This window comes from Elaeis guineensis, chromosome 14, assembly GCF_000442705.2.
Source record: "Elaeis guineensis isolate ETL-2024a chromosome 14, EG11, whole genome shotgun sequence".
Classification (NCBI taxonomy): domain Eukaryota; kingdom Viridiplantae; phylum Streptophyta; class Magnoliopsida; order Arecales; family Arecaceae; genus Elaeis; species Elaeis guineensis.
In genome coordinates, this window is record NC_026006.2 from 55,867,104 (window position 1) to 55,879,971 (window position 12,868).

The 12,868-nt window shown below is 37.6% G+C and overlaps 2 protein-coding genes and 1 non-coding gene across 3 annotated transcripts; 1 reads left to right on the forward strand and 2 right to left on the reverse strand.

The window, feature by feature from the left end:
• Positions 1 to 3,393: 3,393 nt before the first annotated feature.
• LOC114914818 (U6 spliceosomal RNA) lies at positions 3,394 to 3,496 on the reverse strand. The gene has a single exon (XR_003802607.1). It is a non-coding gene; the product is annotated as a U6 spliceosomal RNA (small nuclear RNA).
• A 2,320-nt stretch (positions 3,497 to 5,816) lies between these two features.
• Positions 5,817 to 10,389, forward strand: LOC105057686 (nucleolar protein 56). The gene is made up of 8 exons (XM_010940372.3): positions 5,817 to 6,213; positions 6,303 to 6,517; positions 6,626 to 6,783; positions 7,940 to 8,127; positions 8,207 to 8,459; positions 8,832 to 8,980; positions 9,080 to 9,223; positions 9,863 to 10,389. The coding sequence occupies exons 1-8, from the start codon at positions 6,009 to 6,011 to the stop codon at positions 10,228 to 10,230; spliced, it is 1,680 nt and encodes a 559-aa protein (XP_010938674.1). The 5' UTR covers positions 5,817 to 6,008; the 3' UTR covers positions 10,231 to 10,389.
• A 1,517-nt stretch (positions 10,390 to 11,906) lies between these two features.
• Positions 11,907 to 12,796, reverse strand: LOC140853818 (uncharacterized). The gene is made up of 3 exons (XM_073248847.1): positions 12,536 to 12,796; positions 12,284 to 12,416; positions 11,907 to 12,191 (listed from the first exon to the last, which is right to left on the reverse strand). The coding sequence occupies exons 1-3, from the start codon at positions 12,656 to 12,658 to the stop codon at positions 12,034 to 12,036; spliced, it is 414 nt and encodes a 137-aa protein (XP_073104948.1). The 5' UTR covers positions 12,659 to 12,796; the 3' UTR covers positions 11,907 to 12,033.
• Between the last annotated feature and the right edge of the window lie 72 nt (positions 12,797 to 12,868).

Sequence of the window (12,868 nt, forward strand, 5' to 3'; positions counted from 1 at the left end):
CAATCTTTAAGCAAATGGACAAACTATTTATGCATATAACCATTTGTATCACATGCCAAAAGAATCATACTCTTTTCAAGCATATGCACCTAAAATACAATCTGTTGAAATTCATGATTCAGAAAAATGCTTTTGTTCAAATGTTTTGTCATCATCAAAAAGGGGGAGATTGTTGCTCCTAGATTGATTTTGATGACTACAAAACAGTTTGAAGGGATACAAATATTTTTTATTTGAAAAAGACCTTATGCTCTACAGGGGCAAAATCGTAATTTCATCAAAACTCTGATTTGATAGCATCATCGTGTAGAACAAATGATATGTAATCTATTGGTGAAAGTTTCATGGTTTTTGGACTTATATTTTTGGAGTTATGAAGGTTTGAAGTTCATGAGTCGACTCATGAGTCAACTCATGAAACTATGAGCTGATTGGCACGCAAAGATTAGCCATGGCACGCTGGTTTTCTGGCTTGGCACGACCTGTGAGTCGACTCATGAGTCGACCCACAAGGCATGAGTCGACTTCTGCTGTTTTGGGCCAAGAAAATCCAGAAATCAAATCTCTGGACTTTGCAACAGAGGTCGACTCATGAGTCGACTCATATGACGGGATTTGCCTGTAACGGCTAGTTTTTGGCCAGATTTGGTTGCTTTTTAATGCTGCTTTTTGTGCTCTAACGGCTCTTTTTCTGCCTAGTTTGTTTTCCTTTGTCTCTTAAGGCTATAAAAGGTTTCAAAAGGTGGAAAACAAAAATAGAGAGATCCAAATATCCAAGAGGCATTCAAGTGATTTGAAAAGAGAAAATCAAGAGCATTCAAGAGGGCATTCAAGTGCATTCAAGAGAAGGCTTTTCAAGCCAACTACTCAACATCATACAAGAGCTCATTTAAAAGCCTTCAAGAAGCCATCAATCAAGCTCACCAACTCCTCAAGCATTTACTTCATCTCTCATCCATTTTGAGGAAATCCAAGAGGGGCTTCTTCATTTGAGTAAAGCGTATTTATTGTTATATTCGCTCACTTAAGGAGCTATTCTTGTACTTATTTGTGCTCTAAACTGATCTTATCTTGTGAGTAATTGTTTTTGTTTTGGAGGGTTTCCAAAACAAGGAAAGGTTGATCCGAACCTGAAATCGGAGTGTATTGGGTCGGCTTGTACCCGGGAAACAAGTGGACTAGCTTGGGATAGCTAGTGTCGGAGTTTCCGACGGTTGTATTCGGGTTGAATACAAAGTATAGTGGATTGGAATTCCCAAGTAGGAGCTTGGGGAGTGGATGTAGGTGCAAGGTTGGCACCGAACCACTATAAATCATTGTGTTTGTGGCATGCTTTATTGTTTCTCTTTAATTCTCCATTATATCCTTGCATTCTTGTTTTAAGTAATTAATCTCAAACTAAAGTCTCTCTCCTCATTCATCAAGCTTTTGATATATAATTTTTACAAGTAATTAGTTAAGCCTAAAATTTTTAAAACCCAATTCACCCCCCCCCTCTTGGGTTGCATAGCTGGGCAACAAACTTCATATAGCATTCTAATTACATGCACACAAGAAAAAATCACTCAAATACGTGTAATCTCTGGGAACATGTGTAAAATGCTATAATCATTCAGTGAATGAAATATCAGACTAAAGAAAATGCTAGATATTGTTGGATTCTGAGGATCCAATTAGTGATGGTGTTGCTATAGATGCCATTATCACAGTGATTGTCCCAAGTCACTTATCCATCCATTCATACTTGGGCAGAACGATACATGGATGATTTAGGTCATGAATAAATATACTACGGAACGTATTAAGTGTACAGGAATCAAATCACCAGACACCAAATGAATGATTCACACTTCTTCAAGCAGATGCTTTTAGGAGTGAAGAATAAATGAACCACACTGAAAAAAGAGATTTAGCGCCGTTAAGCAGACAGACCAAGAATATCCCAGAAATAAGTGAGAAGGATGATAAAGATAGTCATCCCACACTCTCGGATTTTTTTCTCAATGAGCAACCGATGGATTTGAACCCGTTAGACCGAAATAATTCGGAGGCTTCTATAGGCCGAAACTAAATGACTTCATTCTAGATGGTATAAGAACAAACAAGGTAAGAATTCATACGAGGATAAGAACATGTCTGGATCTAAGTATTTCTGACAAGGATTCCTAAGAAGATCAAGGAGTTGTAACCATAAGTTAATCAGTGGGAATTTTTAATTCCTCAACTTCTGCTTCCTTCTCTTGTAATCCTTTGGATCAAATCAGTGGATTTAGAGAATTACAACAGACAATGGAATTTTTGAAAATTATTCTATATATTTGGCCTTCCTTACAGTCTCCTCTATCAAAGAATCCATATCTAGAGGCCTCAAACTTAAAGAATAAAAGTAATTTTTTTTATATCAATACCCGCCACTATTTTCCAACCTTAGAAAACCCACCATCTTCTTCATCTCTTCATTTACCATCTTCTTCATCTCTTCAAAATGAGTCCAAAGCAAAAAAGGGAATTGTAGTCGTTAAATGATTTTTAAAAAAAATTAATACTGTAACTCCTGCACTATAAAATTTAATCCTGTAAATTTTATTTGTTTTCCTTTGTCATCCATTTTACATATCTAGCCATCTAAATTCTACCAGTAAGTCTACCCATCGACTCATTTCACATCATTTCACAAAGACGCCAAATCCAAATACAGTTACCATTCTATCAAACTGAAGAACAGATATTACAATTATAAGAAAAGAATGACACATCATAACCAATTCGAAAACAAATCAATCTGGTTCATCCTGGTTGCCATGCATATGAATAGAATAGAAATTCGAACGTATAAGAAAAAGCAAGCTAATGAAAGGATCAGAAGTTGATATCAAAACTTACCCAAACGAGCCCTAAGAGAACTCCTGGAAATCGCTGAGGGTTTTGCAAAAGAGGAGAGAAACTACCCTAAATCGAAGAAGCAAACCCTAGAACGATGGATCAGGTGCGATTTGTGTACCTCGGTGAGGATTTTGCAATAGAGAAGAAAAACTACGCTAAATCGAAGAAGAAAAACATCGAACGATGGATCGAAAAAAAAAAAAAGATTAAAGAGCTCTTGGGATCGTGAGAAAAGAAAATGAAAGGATCAGAAGTTGATATCAAAACTTACCCAAACGAGCCCTAAGAGAACTCCTGGAAATCGCTGAGGGTTTTGCAAAAGAGGAGAGAAACTACCCTAAATCGAAGAAAAAAACCCTAGAACGATGGATCAGGTGCGATTTGTGTACCTCGGTGAGGATTTTGCAATAGAGAAGAAAAACTACGCTAAATCGAAGAAGAAAAACATCGAACGATGGATCGAAAAAAACAAAAAAAAAAAGATTAAAGAGCTCACCTAGAATAGGGAAAAAAAATTTGGACCATTTCTCGATTTGTGCGTGTCATCCTTGCGCAGGGGCCATGCTAATCTTCTCTGTATCGTTCCAATTTTATCGGATGTCTCCAAAGAGACGTTCCATCATGTTGACAGAATATAGAAGTAGAAAGATAGCTTTGATCCTGTGTTCGATATGGGACTAAATTTCATGTCGCTGACAGAAGGCACGTGAGCACGTGAGTTGGTTAGAAAATCAATGCACTAGACGTGAATTTTGGAAAGAACCGTCGCACGAGTTTTTGTTTTTTTTTTTTTTTTTGGTAGGAGTTTATTTCATGTGTTGAACGAAAGCTGGTGGCATCAATACCCACAGAAGAATAGAATATCAAAATGAAATTAACTTATGGGCAGGGAAACAGAAAAAAGACCCCCATCCCAGACTAAGGCTTTTGGAACTATTTGCTAATCACTCGCTTGAATTATTTACTCTTATTTCATAGTATCACAGTGACTACATTCTATTTGTTGCAATATCTAGTTGTGAATACTGCAAAAATATGACATTTGCCTTAACAATAACTTCTTTATGGGAGGTCAATTTTAGTTAATTCATGTTTTTGTGAAATTGGATAATGAGGTTGGTTTGCTAAAGACCAAGCATCAAACTGCACCACCTTTAAGACAAGTTCAGTTGTATTTCTATCGAGATTAATTCATTGTTAGAATGTGTATTCAAGCCAATCTTTCAAGTTAGATGGGTTGGATTATCGGACTTTGGCAGACTCCTCCAACCCACCCTCTATGACCCTACTGCAAAATGAGAGGAAAAGTTTTTTTGTAAAAAAAAAAATTAAAAAAAAAATAAAACATATATGAGGTGAAATAGAAAGATGAGTACATCAAATATTAGATCTCAACATCGATAATTTTTATTTGAGCTTAGAAGATGTTGTTGGGACATCCAGGAGACAAACCATGTACGATCTGAAATAGATAGATCATATCCTAAATATCATGGTTCATCATCAATTAATCCTATTTTATCTTAGAAAATTGATTATACTCATGCTATAAACAATATAACTAAATCAAAAACCTTATCACGGTGAAATTAATTGGCTACTCTGTCCGATTTTAGTACTCTTTGTTCAGTGAATTCTATTTGATCATAGAAGATTGGTTATACTCATGTTATGAATAACATAACTAAATCAAAAACCCTATCATCATGAAATTAGTTTGGTTTAAGCACAACTCTAAGACTCTCTTCCACTTTAATTTTCCATGCTTTTAGCAGCAAGCAACTTAGTACCTTCTCCACCAACAACAAAAAAATTTCCACAATCCTCCGTCCATGACTTCAAAGAGCAAAGTAAATTGCCGTACTTTTTTTTTTGGTTCACTTTTAGTGGAAAATAATGCATTTGAAATACAACACAAGCTGGGAAAGCGGTTTCACCATCAATCATTTCCCAATTTTTCCCGAGTTCTTTTACTACCCCATCTTTTGGGACACCACCTTTCCCAATTTTTCCCGAGTTCTTTTACTACCCCATCTTTTGGGACACCACCAATGCTAAAAAGTATGAGATTTAAATATATGCCAAGAGCTTCCAAGACTCTGAAATAATATCAAGGCATTGACACATATCTCCATGTATGTGTGTATATATATAACATCAATATGCAAAAATAACTAATAATAGAGGATAATTATTATCTCGCCAAAAATATTTGCCTGATGGAAGATTTTATTTTGGGCCTTATGCTCTTATCAAATTCTATCTAAATTGCTGGTAGATAGCTGGAGCAAGTTGGAATTGGTTTGTCCTTTGGGACATGATCCAACTCAAATACATATTCTTAGAATTTTTTGGATGTTTGGATCTAAAATTCTATAAATAGATGCTTGGTTGAGGAGAGTGAAGATCTGGAATCGGAATGGGTGATTTTTATTTCAATCGTTTGGTTGAGAGAAATTTCATTCCGATTTCAATTCTAGAGTGAAATAAAAATAATTTAATTTATATAAAACTTAATTTTTACTCTTCTCTATAAATTTAAATTTTTATTTCAATTTCGATTTCGATCACGAATCAAATATTTTAAATAATTTGATCATTTTGATCGCGAATCAAGCATCTTCTAAGATTCATGAGTTAAATTGATATAATTTATTAAATTAGATTGAATTAGATCTATATTTATAAGAATTTAGAGAAGCAATCTAATGGATCGGCTCAAATGTAGTGAAAAAAAAAAATTGTGGGATTCGAGTCGCCCATTCTAATGAATTTTTTTGGCAGTTCTACAAATAGACCAAGCTGTGTCTGATTTAGCCGGTTGTGTCATGGCATTTTGGGCCCCGAAACAGACTTAATTTCCCTGGCTTGGGGGGCGGTGGGGATCGGATCCATCGGACGGCCCTGATCGAGTTAAAGATTTTGGGAGGAACACCGGGCGGAGTCTGAGGCCCGTAAAACCCTAGCTCTCTTCCTCTCCCTCCTCAAAACCCTACCTTTCCCGATCGCTTGCCCACTTCTCCTCCCTCGCGCCTCCAAAACCCCAGATGAAAACCAGAGGGGAGGGAGAGAATAAACCCTAGGATCGCAATCTTCTCCTCGTTGAAGGCTCGCTCGGTCGCGCGATGGCGCTCTACCTCCTCTTCGAATCCGCCTCCGGCTACTCCCTCTTCCACGCCTACGGCCTCGACGAGATCGGCCAGAACACCGAGGCCGTGCGGAACTCGGTCCACGACCTCACGCGCTTTGGCAAGGTGGTCAAGCTCGTCGCTTTCCAGCCCTTCTCCTCCGCCCTCGATGCCCTCAACCAATGCAACGCTATCTCCGAAGGTGAACCCCAAATCAAACCTTTTTCCCTGATCTGTTGCCCATTTGGAGTTCGAAGTCATGAATTTATTCGATTTTGTTGCGGTCTTTAGGGCTCATGACCGATGAGTTGAGGAACTTCTTGGAAATCAACCTCCCGAAACCAAAAGATGGGAAGAAGGCCAAGTTCAGCCTCGGCGTTGCAGAGCCCAAGGTTGGGTCTCAGATATTCGAAGTGACCAAGATTCCTTGCCAGAGTAATGAGTTTGTTCTCGAGCTCCTTCGTGGTGTCAGGTTGCACTTTGACAGGTTCATTAAAGACTTAAAGGTTGGATTTTTGTTACCTGATTGAGTAGTTTATGTCTCTGCTATAAGTTATACTGGATTTTCACTTAAAGATCGTGTTGTTCTGTTTATTTTGTCTTTGTGGTTATAGCCATCAGACTTGGAGAAGGCTCAGCTGGGTTTGGGGCATAGTTACAGCCGAGCGAAGGTCAAGTTCAATGTTAATAGGGTGGATAATATGGTTATTCAAGCCATCTTTCTCCTTGATACCCTGGACAAGGATATTAACACCTTCTCCATGAGAGTCAGGTTTGTATTCCAGAATAATCTTAGTCTGTCTTGGAGCATTTGATCAATGGCGCAACTGGTGATATACTAAATTCTGTATATATCTTTCCCATGAGCTTATATATATATTTTTTTCATTGTGTTTATGTCATAACTTGTCCTTCAAGCTTCCAAGTAAATAGCCTAGATCAGTTGAGCAAGTTACATGCCACATGCATAAGTTTGCCTGCTGATGCCGATAAATCAATAAACAAAAATGATACAGGCTTTTATCAATCTTAATAGTGACCTAACAAAATATCTACTGGCAAGTGGGACAATATTGTTAAAAAACTATTGATCAAATGTCAGTTGGCTCTTTATGTAATGCTTCATATTTTATTGTTAGGACTGATTTGACATGAGGTAGAATGATATCAAATGATGCCAACTAACACACAGTTGACGCCAGGTGCTAACCCGAACCTATTATACACAGAGCTTGTGCAAAGCCTGGCTAACCATGTGTCCTGGCCATTGTCTGCTCTGCTTGTGCATGGCTAGTTATTTTTTTCCCATATTATATGATTTTGGATATAAATAGCTACATCTCGTAGAATAGTTGATGATTATGTTGCACTTTCTACTGATTGTTAGCACAATATTGATGCATGACATGCCTTACATGTAAAAGATAAGGTTCTAATTATTGCCATCTGTAAATGACACTGTTTTGTTCATGGTCAATTTTGGTGGAAGCTGTCCTGTATTCTAGATAAATAAAATTTTTATCTAGTGAAATTGCTTAAGACCTTGAAAATATCACAAAATAGATCAGCTTTTTGTTATTATTATTTTTTAAAGAAGAACAGTATAAATGATTTAGACATGTTTAGGCCTCATAATCAACTTTCATTATAAACGTCATGTCTGTTTCATGATATGTAATTACTTATTATGTATCTTATGCTTGAGTGCAACATGAGATAATGGAATAGGAAAAAGCTAGTTTCACCCTTTTCTGCTAGAAAGGGAAACCTAAGTTGCCAAGTGGCTAAATGTATTTGTGTTGGTGTCTTTTTAGTAGTTTTTACAAGTTTCCAAGGAAAAAAGATACCTGGAATTGTGTGATGGGGGCCTGGATTTGCATACAGTCATGAAAATTGCCTCTAAACAAATAGTTTGCCTGGTTATGCAGAGAATGGTACTCTTGGCATTTCCCAGAGCTGGTAAAGATCATCAGTGACAATTATTTGTATGCCAAAATTGCAAAGTTTGTGGAGAACAAATCAGAATTGTCTGAAATTCATATTCCTGCCTTAGCAGACGTAGTAGGTGATGAGGACAAAGCAAAAGAAATTGTAGAAGCAGCTAAAGCATCCATGGGTAACACAAAATAAGATCATTATCCTTTTGTAATTTTCAAAATGTTATCCTTCATTTATACTTCTTCTTGCCTCTTCAGGACAGGATCTGTCTCCAATTGATTTGATTAATGTTCAGCAGTTTGCGCAGAGAGTAATGGATCTCTCTGAGTATAGGAAGAAGCTCTATGAGTATCTTGTCACAAAAATGAATGATATAGCACCAAATCTCACATCTCTGATAGGTGAAGTTGTGGGTGCCCGTTTGATATCTCATGCTGGGAGTCTTTCAAATCTTGCAAAATGCCCTTCATCTACTCTTCAGATACTTGGTGCTGAGAAGGCACTTTTCAGGTTTGAATCTCACCCTACCATAGCTTCCTATCCAATCATACAAGGTCAGAATCAACCTTGGCCATCAAAAAAATGGCACCGTTTATGCTAGAATAGGATATGCTTGATATATGAGTCATCTTTATGAACGTAAATGTTGGACATCCTTCAAACTGTGGAGGCTTCCCTTCAAGGAGCTCTTGCATATAAAAATACTAGGTTAATATTGCATAGGTCTTTTTCAATATTTTGCACTTACCAAATATATTAATTGACATGATACTGTGCATTGAAGTTTAAAATATTTACTTGCAGTGCTAGCCAGTTCACTGAACACCAATTATGTGATACTTGTATTGTTTGCATTACTATTTTTCTTCTTGATGTCTATAGAGCATTGAAAACCCGAGGAAACACTCCAAAGTATGGTCTCATCTTCCACTCTTCATTTATTGGCCGGGCATCTGCTCGAAACAAAGGCCGGTTAGCTCGTTACCTTGCAAATAAGTGTTCCATTGCATCCCGTATCGATTGTTTCTCTGGTTAGTCTTTATTTGTGGAGGATGTATCTCTTTTCTGAGCTATATATCATTTTTGTAGATCTTTTGTTTGTTCATTGATCTGTACAATATTGCATGCAGAGACGAATACATCTATTTTTGGGGCAAAGCTGCGTGAACAGGTTGAAGAGAGATTGGACTTCTATGACAAGGGCATTGCGCCTCGCAAGAATGTTGATGTGATGAAAGCAGCTATTGAGAGCATCGGCTCACAAGATGCTGATGGTATGGGCCCTTCATTGAACCAATATCTGAATCTTCACATATGAATGCTCTATCACGAGCAGAGAAACTTTTTGACAGTTCGGAAGTTCTCATTTCTTTCAGTGTGCAAGTCCATAAACTGCATTCTCATTTGATGAATAATCATCTGTTCTTGATTGGAGAGTTGGTTTTTTTATGCTTCCGATACTAATTTCCTCTGTTCTGAAGCTTATTTGGATTCTAGAATCAGATTTTGGTTACTCTGCTATAGCATTGAATCCTAGATTTATGCAAGTTCTTAGTACATCTAGGCCTTTTTGGTTCTCAATTTTGCTATTATCTGATGAATAATCATCTATTCTTGATTGGAGAGTTGGTTTCTTGATTTTTCCAATCCAAATTTTGTCCGTTCATAAGCTTATTTGGATTCTAGAAGCAGATTTTTGTTACTCTACAATAGCATCGAATCCTACATTTATACAAGTTCTCGATGCATCTTAACCTTTTTGGTTCTCTGTTTTGCTGTTAAATGCAGCTGCTGCTTGTTTATTACCTTTGTCAAATCTGATTTTTCACTAAAGCTGCTCTTATTTCAACATGTCAAGTAGTACTTTGCAAACTGGGCCATATATATACTGACAAAAAAAATTGTCAATTCAGATGGACAGAAGGATGAAGCTTCTGTGAAGAAAAGCAAGAAAAAGAAATCTAAAGGTGAGGCTGTGAATGGCGAGCCCATGGATGAGGATAAGCCAACTGAAGTTGCTGCTGATGGGGATGCTTCTGCGGAGCCTGGAACTGAAAAGAAAAAGAAGAAAAAGAAACATAAGCTGGCACAGGAGCAACAGGAAGACGGAATGGCTACTGAAGCAGTGAATGGGGTGAATGCTCACGATATAGAAGAAAATGGGACTGCCAAGAAGAAGAGGAAGAAGAAGGATCGAGAAGAATTAGATGGTGATGTCCATATGGAAACTGAAAAGAAGAAGAAAAAGAAGAAAAGGGCAAAAACTGAGGATGATGAGTAACTATGGTATGAAACTAGCGTTGGTTTATGTTTTTGATTCATTAGCTAGTGGGTCCCACCGAGGCTCATATTTTTGTCTAAGTCAAAGGTTTGCCCCTATAAATTATGTTGAGCTCTTGAACTTGGTGGGTTTGCAATAGAACACTCGTTCAAATGCTAATTTATTTTGTAATTTGTGTTCTACTTGCATAGTTCCCAATCACAAATTCCAGTGATTGGAACTTGCATCTTTGGCGCACCAGAATTATATGCTCGTCTTTGAGTGCATCAGATTTGCCTTGCACACTCATGGTAGGTTTTACGTTCCCACCAGTTTAAGTGGCGAAGTTATGTTTGCTGTCGTAATTGTTCTACCTGTGCAATGCCAATGATGGGTTGCTGAAAACAGTTCCTGTTATTATTCTCCACTCTGTGAATGCTCATCTAAATCCCAGAATTTTTAAGTGAAAATCTCCCTTTTCTGGAGAGACATGAAACACTTGACTGGTGGGGACCTTCAGCAGTTTTCGGTTTTCACAAAGTTCATCATATTAGATTTCTTTATTTTGTGTGGCTGTGTTAAGAGGCCAGTGAGGCTGGTAGTCTTTGATGGGATCGAATGCGGTATGCTTGTTATGAAATACTTTTTCTTTGGTAGGTTCTAAATTCTAATGCAGAGCCATGGATGGAAGTCACTGAAAAGTCGAAGCTGAAGGGTCGCATGGAGAAAAAAACGGAAGAAATAATTTCAGGAAGAAAATATTGAGGATGACATTAAAAGGAATTGAGCTGAAAAAGAAATTGAGAAAGCATTCCATTAAGCTGGTACTCAGAAAATTATAAGTTAAATGCACTTTAAATTATATACAAAAGAGGGGTTCCTGTATTTCCAAGTACATGCAAAGTTTGGGTATCCACAGATTTTTATGCCGAACGTCCAGAGAGCATAGAAGGAAAAGTCGAAGTTTTCCTCTCTGATCCATTTCTCAGTCAGACTACTACAACTGAAACCCCTACCTCAGTTCTTCTATTTTTTTAGATTCTATGATCTCTAAAAGAACGTCAAAAAATGTTACAAAAAGCTTTCTTCTCCGATGTTATCTTGCTTTTCACTTAAAGCTCGGCTGCCTCCAACCTATTATTGATTTATATGCTTTGGCCTTGTCTTGATGCTCATATTCAACTCTATAGATTGAATAACTATCTGGTTATTTCTTTTATAAAAGTTCCATTATTTGTTGTCTGTATTCCAAGAACCTACCAATTTAGAGATGATCATAGAGTTCTGTCCCTTCGCTTGGATTTTATGACTTGAAACCACATATTTTTTGTTTGCTTCCACGTCGAGATCTTTTTTCCCAAAGATATGGACATATTTGGCAAATGTTCCTTGAGCTACGCTCGACTAGACCTTTGCCCACACAGGCAGTCTCTTGTAATGCTATTGTCCAATTTTTGAAGACATTTTGCTATAAGAACGGTGGTGCCTTGTTTATTCATCCTTAATAAAATTTTACATACTTGAGTTTTGATCGAATTCTTTACTAAATCAAAACAACTGATGACAATTGGCACTTCATATGGCCAAATCAAGTGAAAATGGATGATGGAGAAGTAAATGATTCCAGCCATTTAGTATTGTTGAATTCCGACATATCTAATGACTTTGATGAACTCCTTAGAAACCATACCACATGCAGAACCAAGTGGCAGATTCTGAATGAGAAAGATAAGAGGAGGAAGAGAGTAGAGCCAAGGAGTCTGGAAAGCCAAAGGGGAACAGAGAGGTTGTTAGGAAGCATCAAGAGAAGGTGGCCGATGCAATTCACCCGGAAGATGAAGCGAAGAGATTGCACACATTGAACCAAAACCTTCGAGGAAGACTGCAGTTGGTAGAAGCACTAGAGGCAGAGATTGTTAGACTGAGGGTGCTCTTGGCCGGCTTCGAGGCAAAGACTGATGCAGAACTGGGCATTTTCTCATCTGAGAAGCAATGCAGTGACCCTGGCCTAAAATGTATGCCAACGAAGCATGCATCAAGAACAGGGAGAAGATTTGGCATAGAAGATGCCCACCTGCCTTTGGGGATTGCTGAGTAGACCCAAGTGGGGATATTGTCCAGGATTTGTAACTTAACAAGGCTCTGAATTCAATGGCTGTTTCAGGAACTTGGTCTCCTCTTGTCTCCAAGCCAAGTGAAATGTTTGTCTGAAATCATAAAAGTTTTAAACTCATTATTATAAGAGTCTTATATTTGAGATACGCTATTGTCTTCTTGATTTACTCCTATCCGAATAAATTTATGAGGCTCTCCATAGTAATGACACCTGAAATGTTTTCATATGACCAGGAAAATGAAAGAAATCGTAGAGGCTGTCTGGATTTTCCATTTTCATGTGCCTTAGACTAACCATCCATGAAGCATTATACACTTGTTCACTGGAAACCATTTGAAAACCTCACACAACTTGTACCACCTTTATTTGAGGAACAATTTGAAGAATGCAGTTTCTGTTTTCCTTAGAAAATTCTCTCAGAACCTGCTCCACTTCATCCAGCACCCCGAGTTTACAGGACCAGCTCACCAAGACCTGCAATGAAATGGAATACCCTTTAACAACTTTTGGATGCTAACATTTCCGATCCATTTCGTAGTTCTG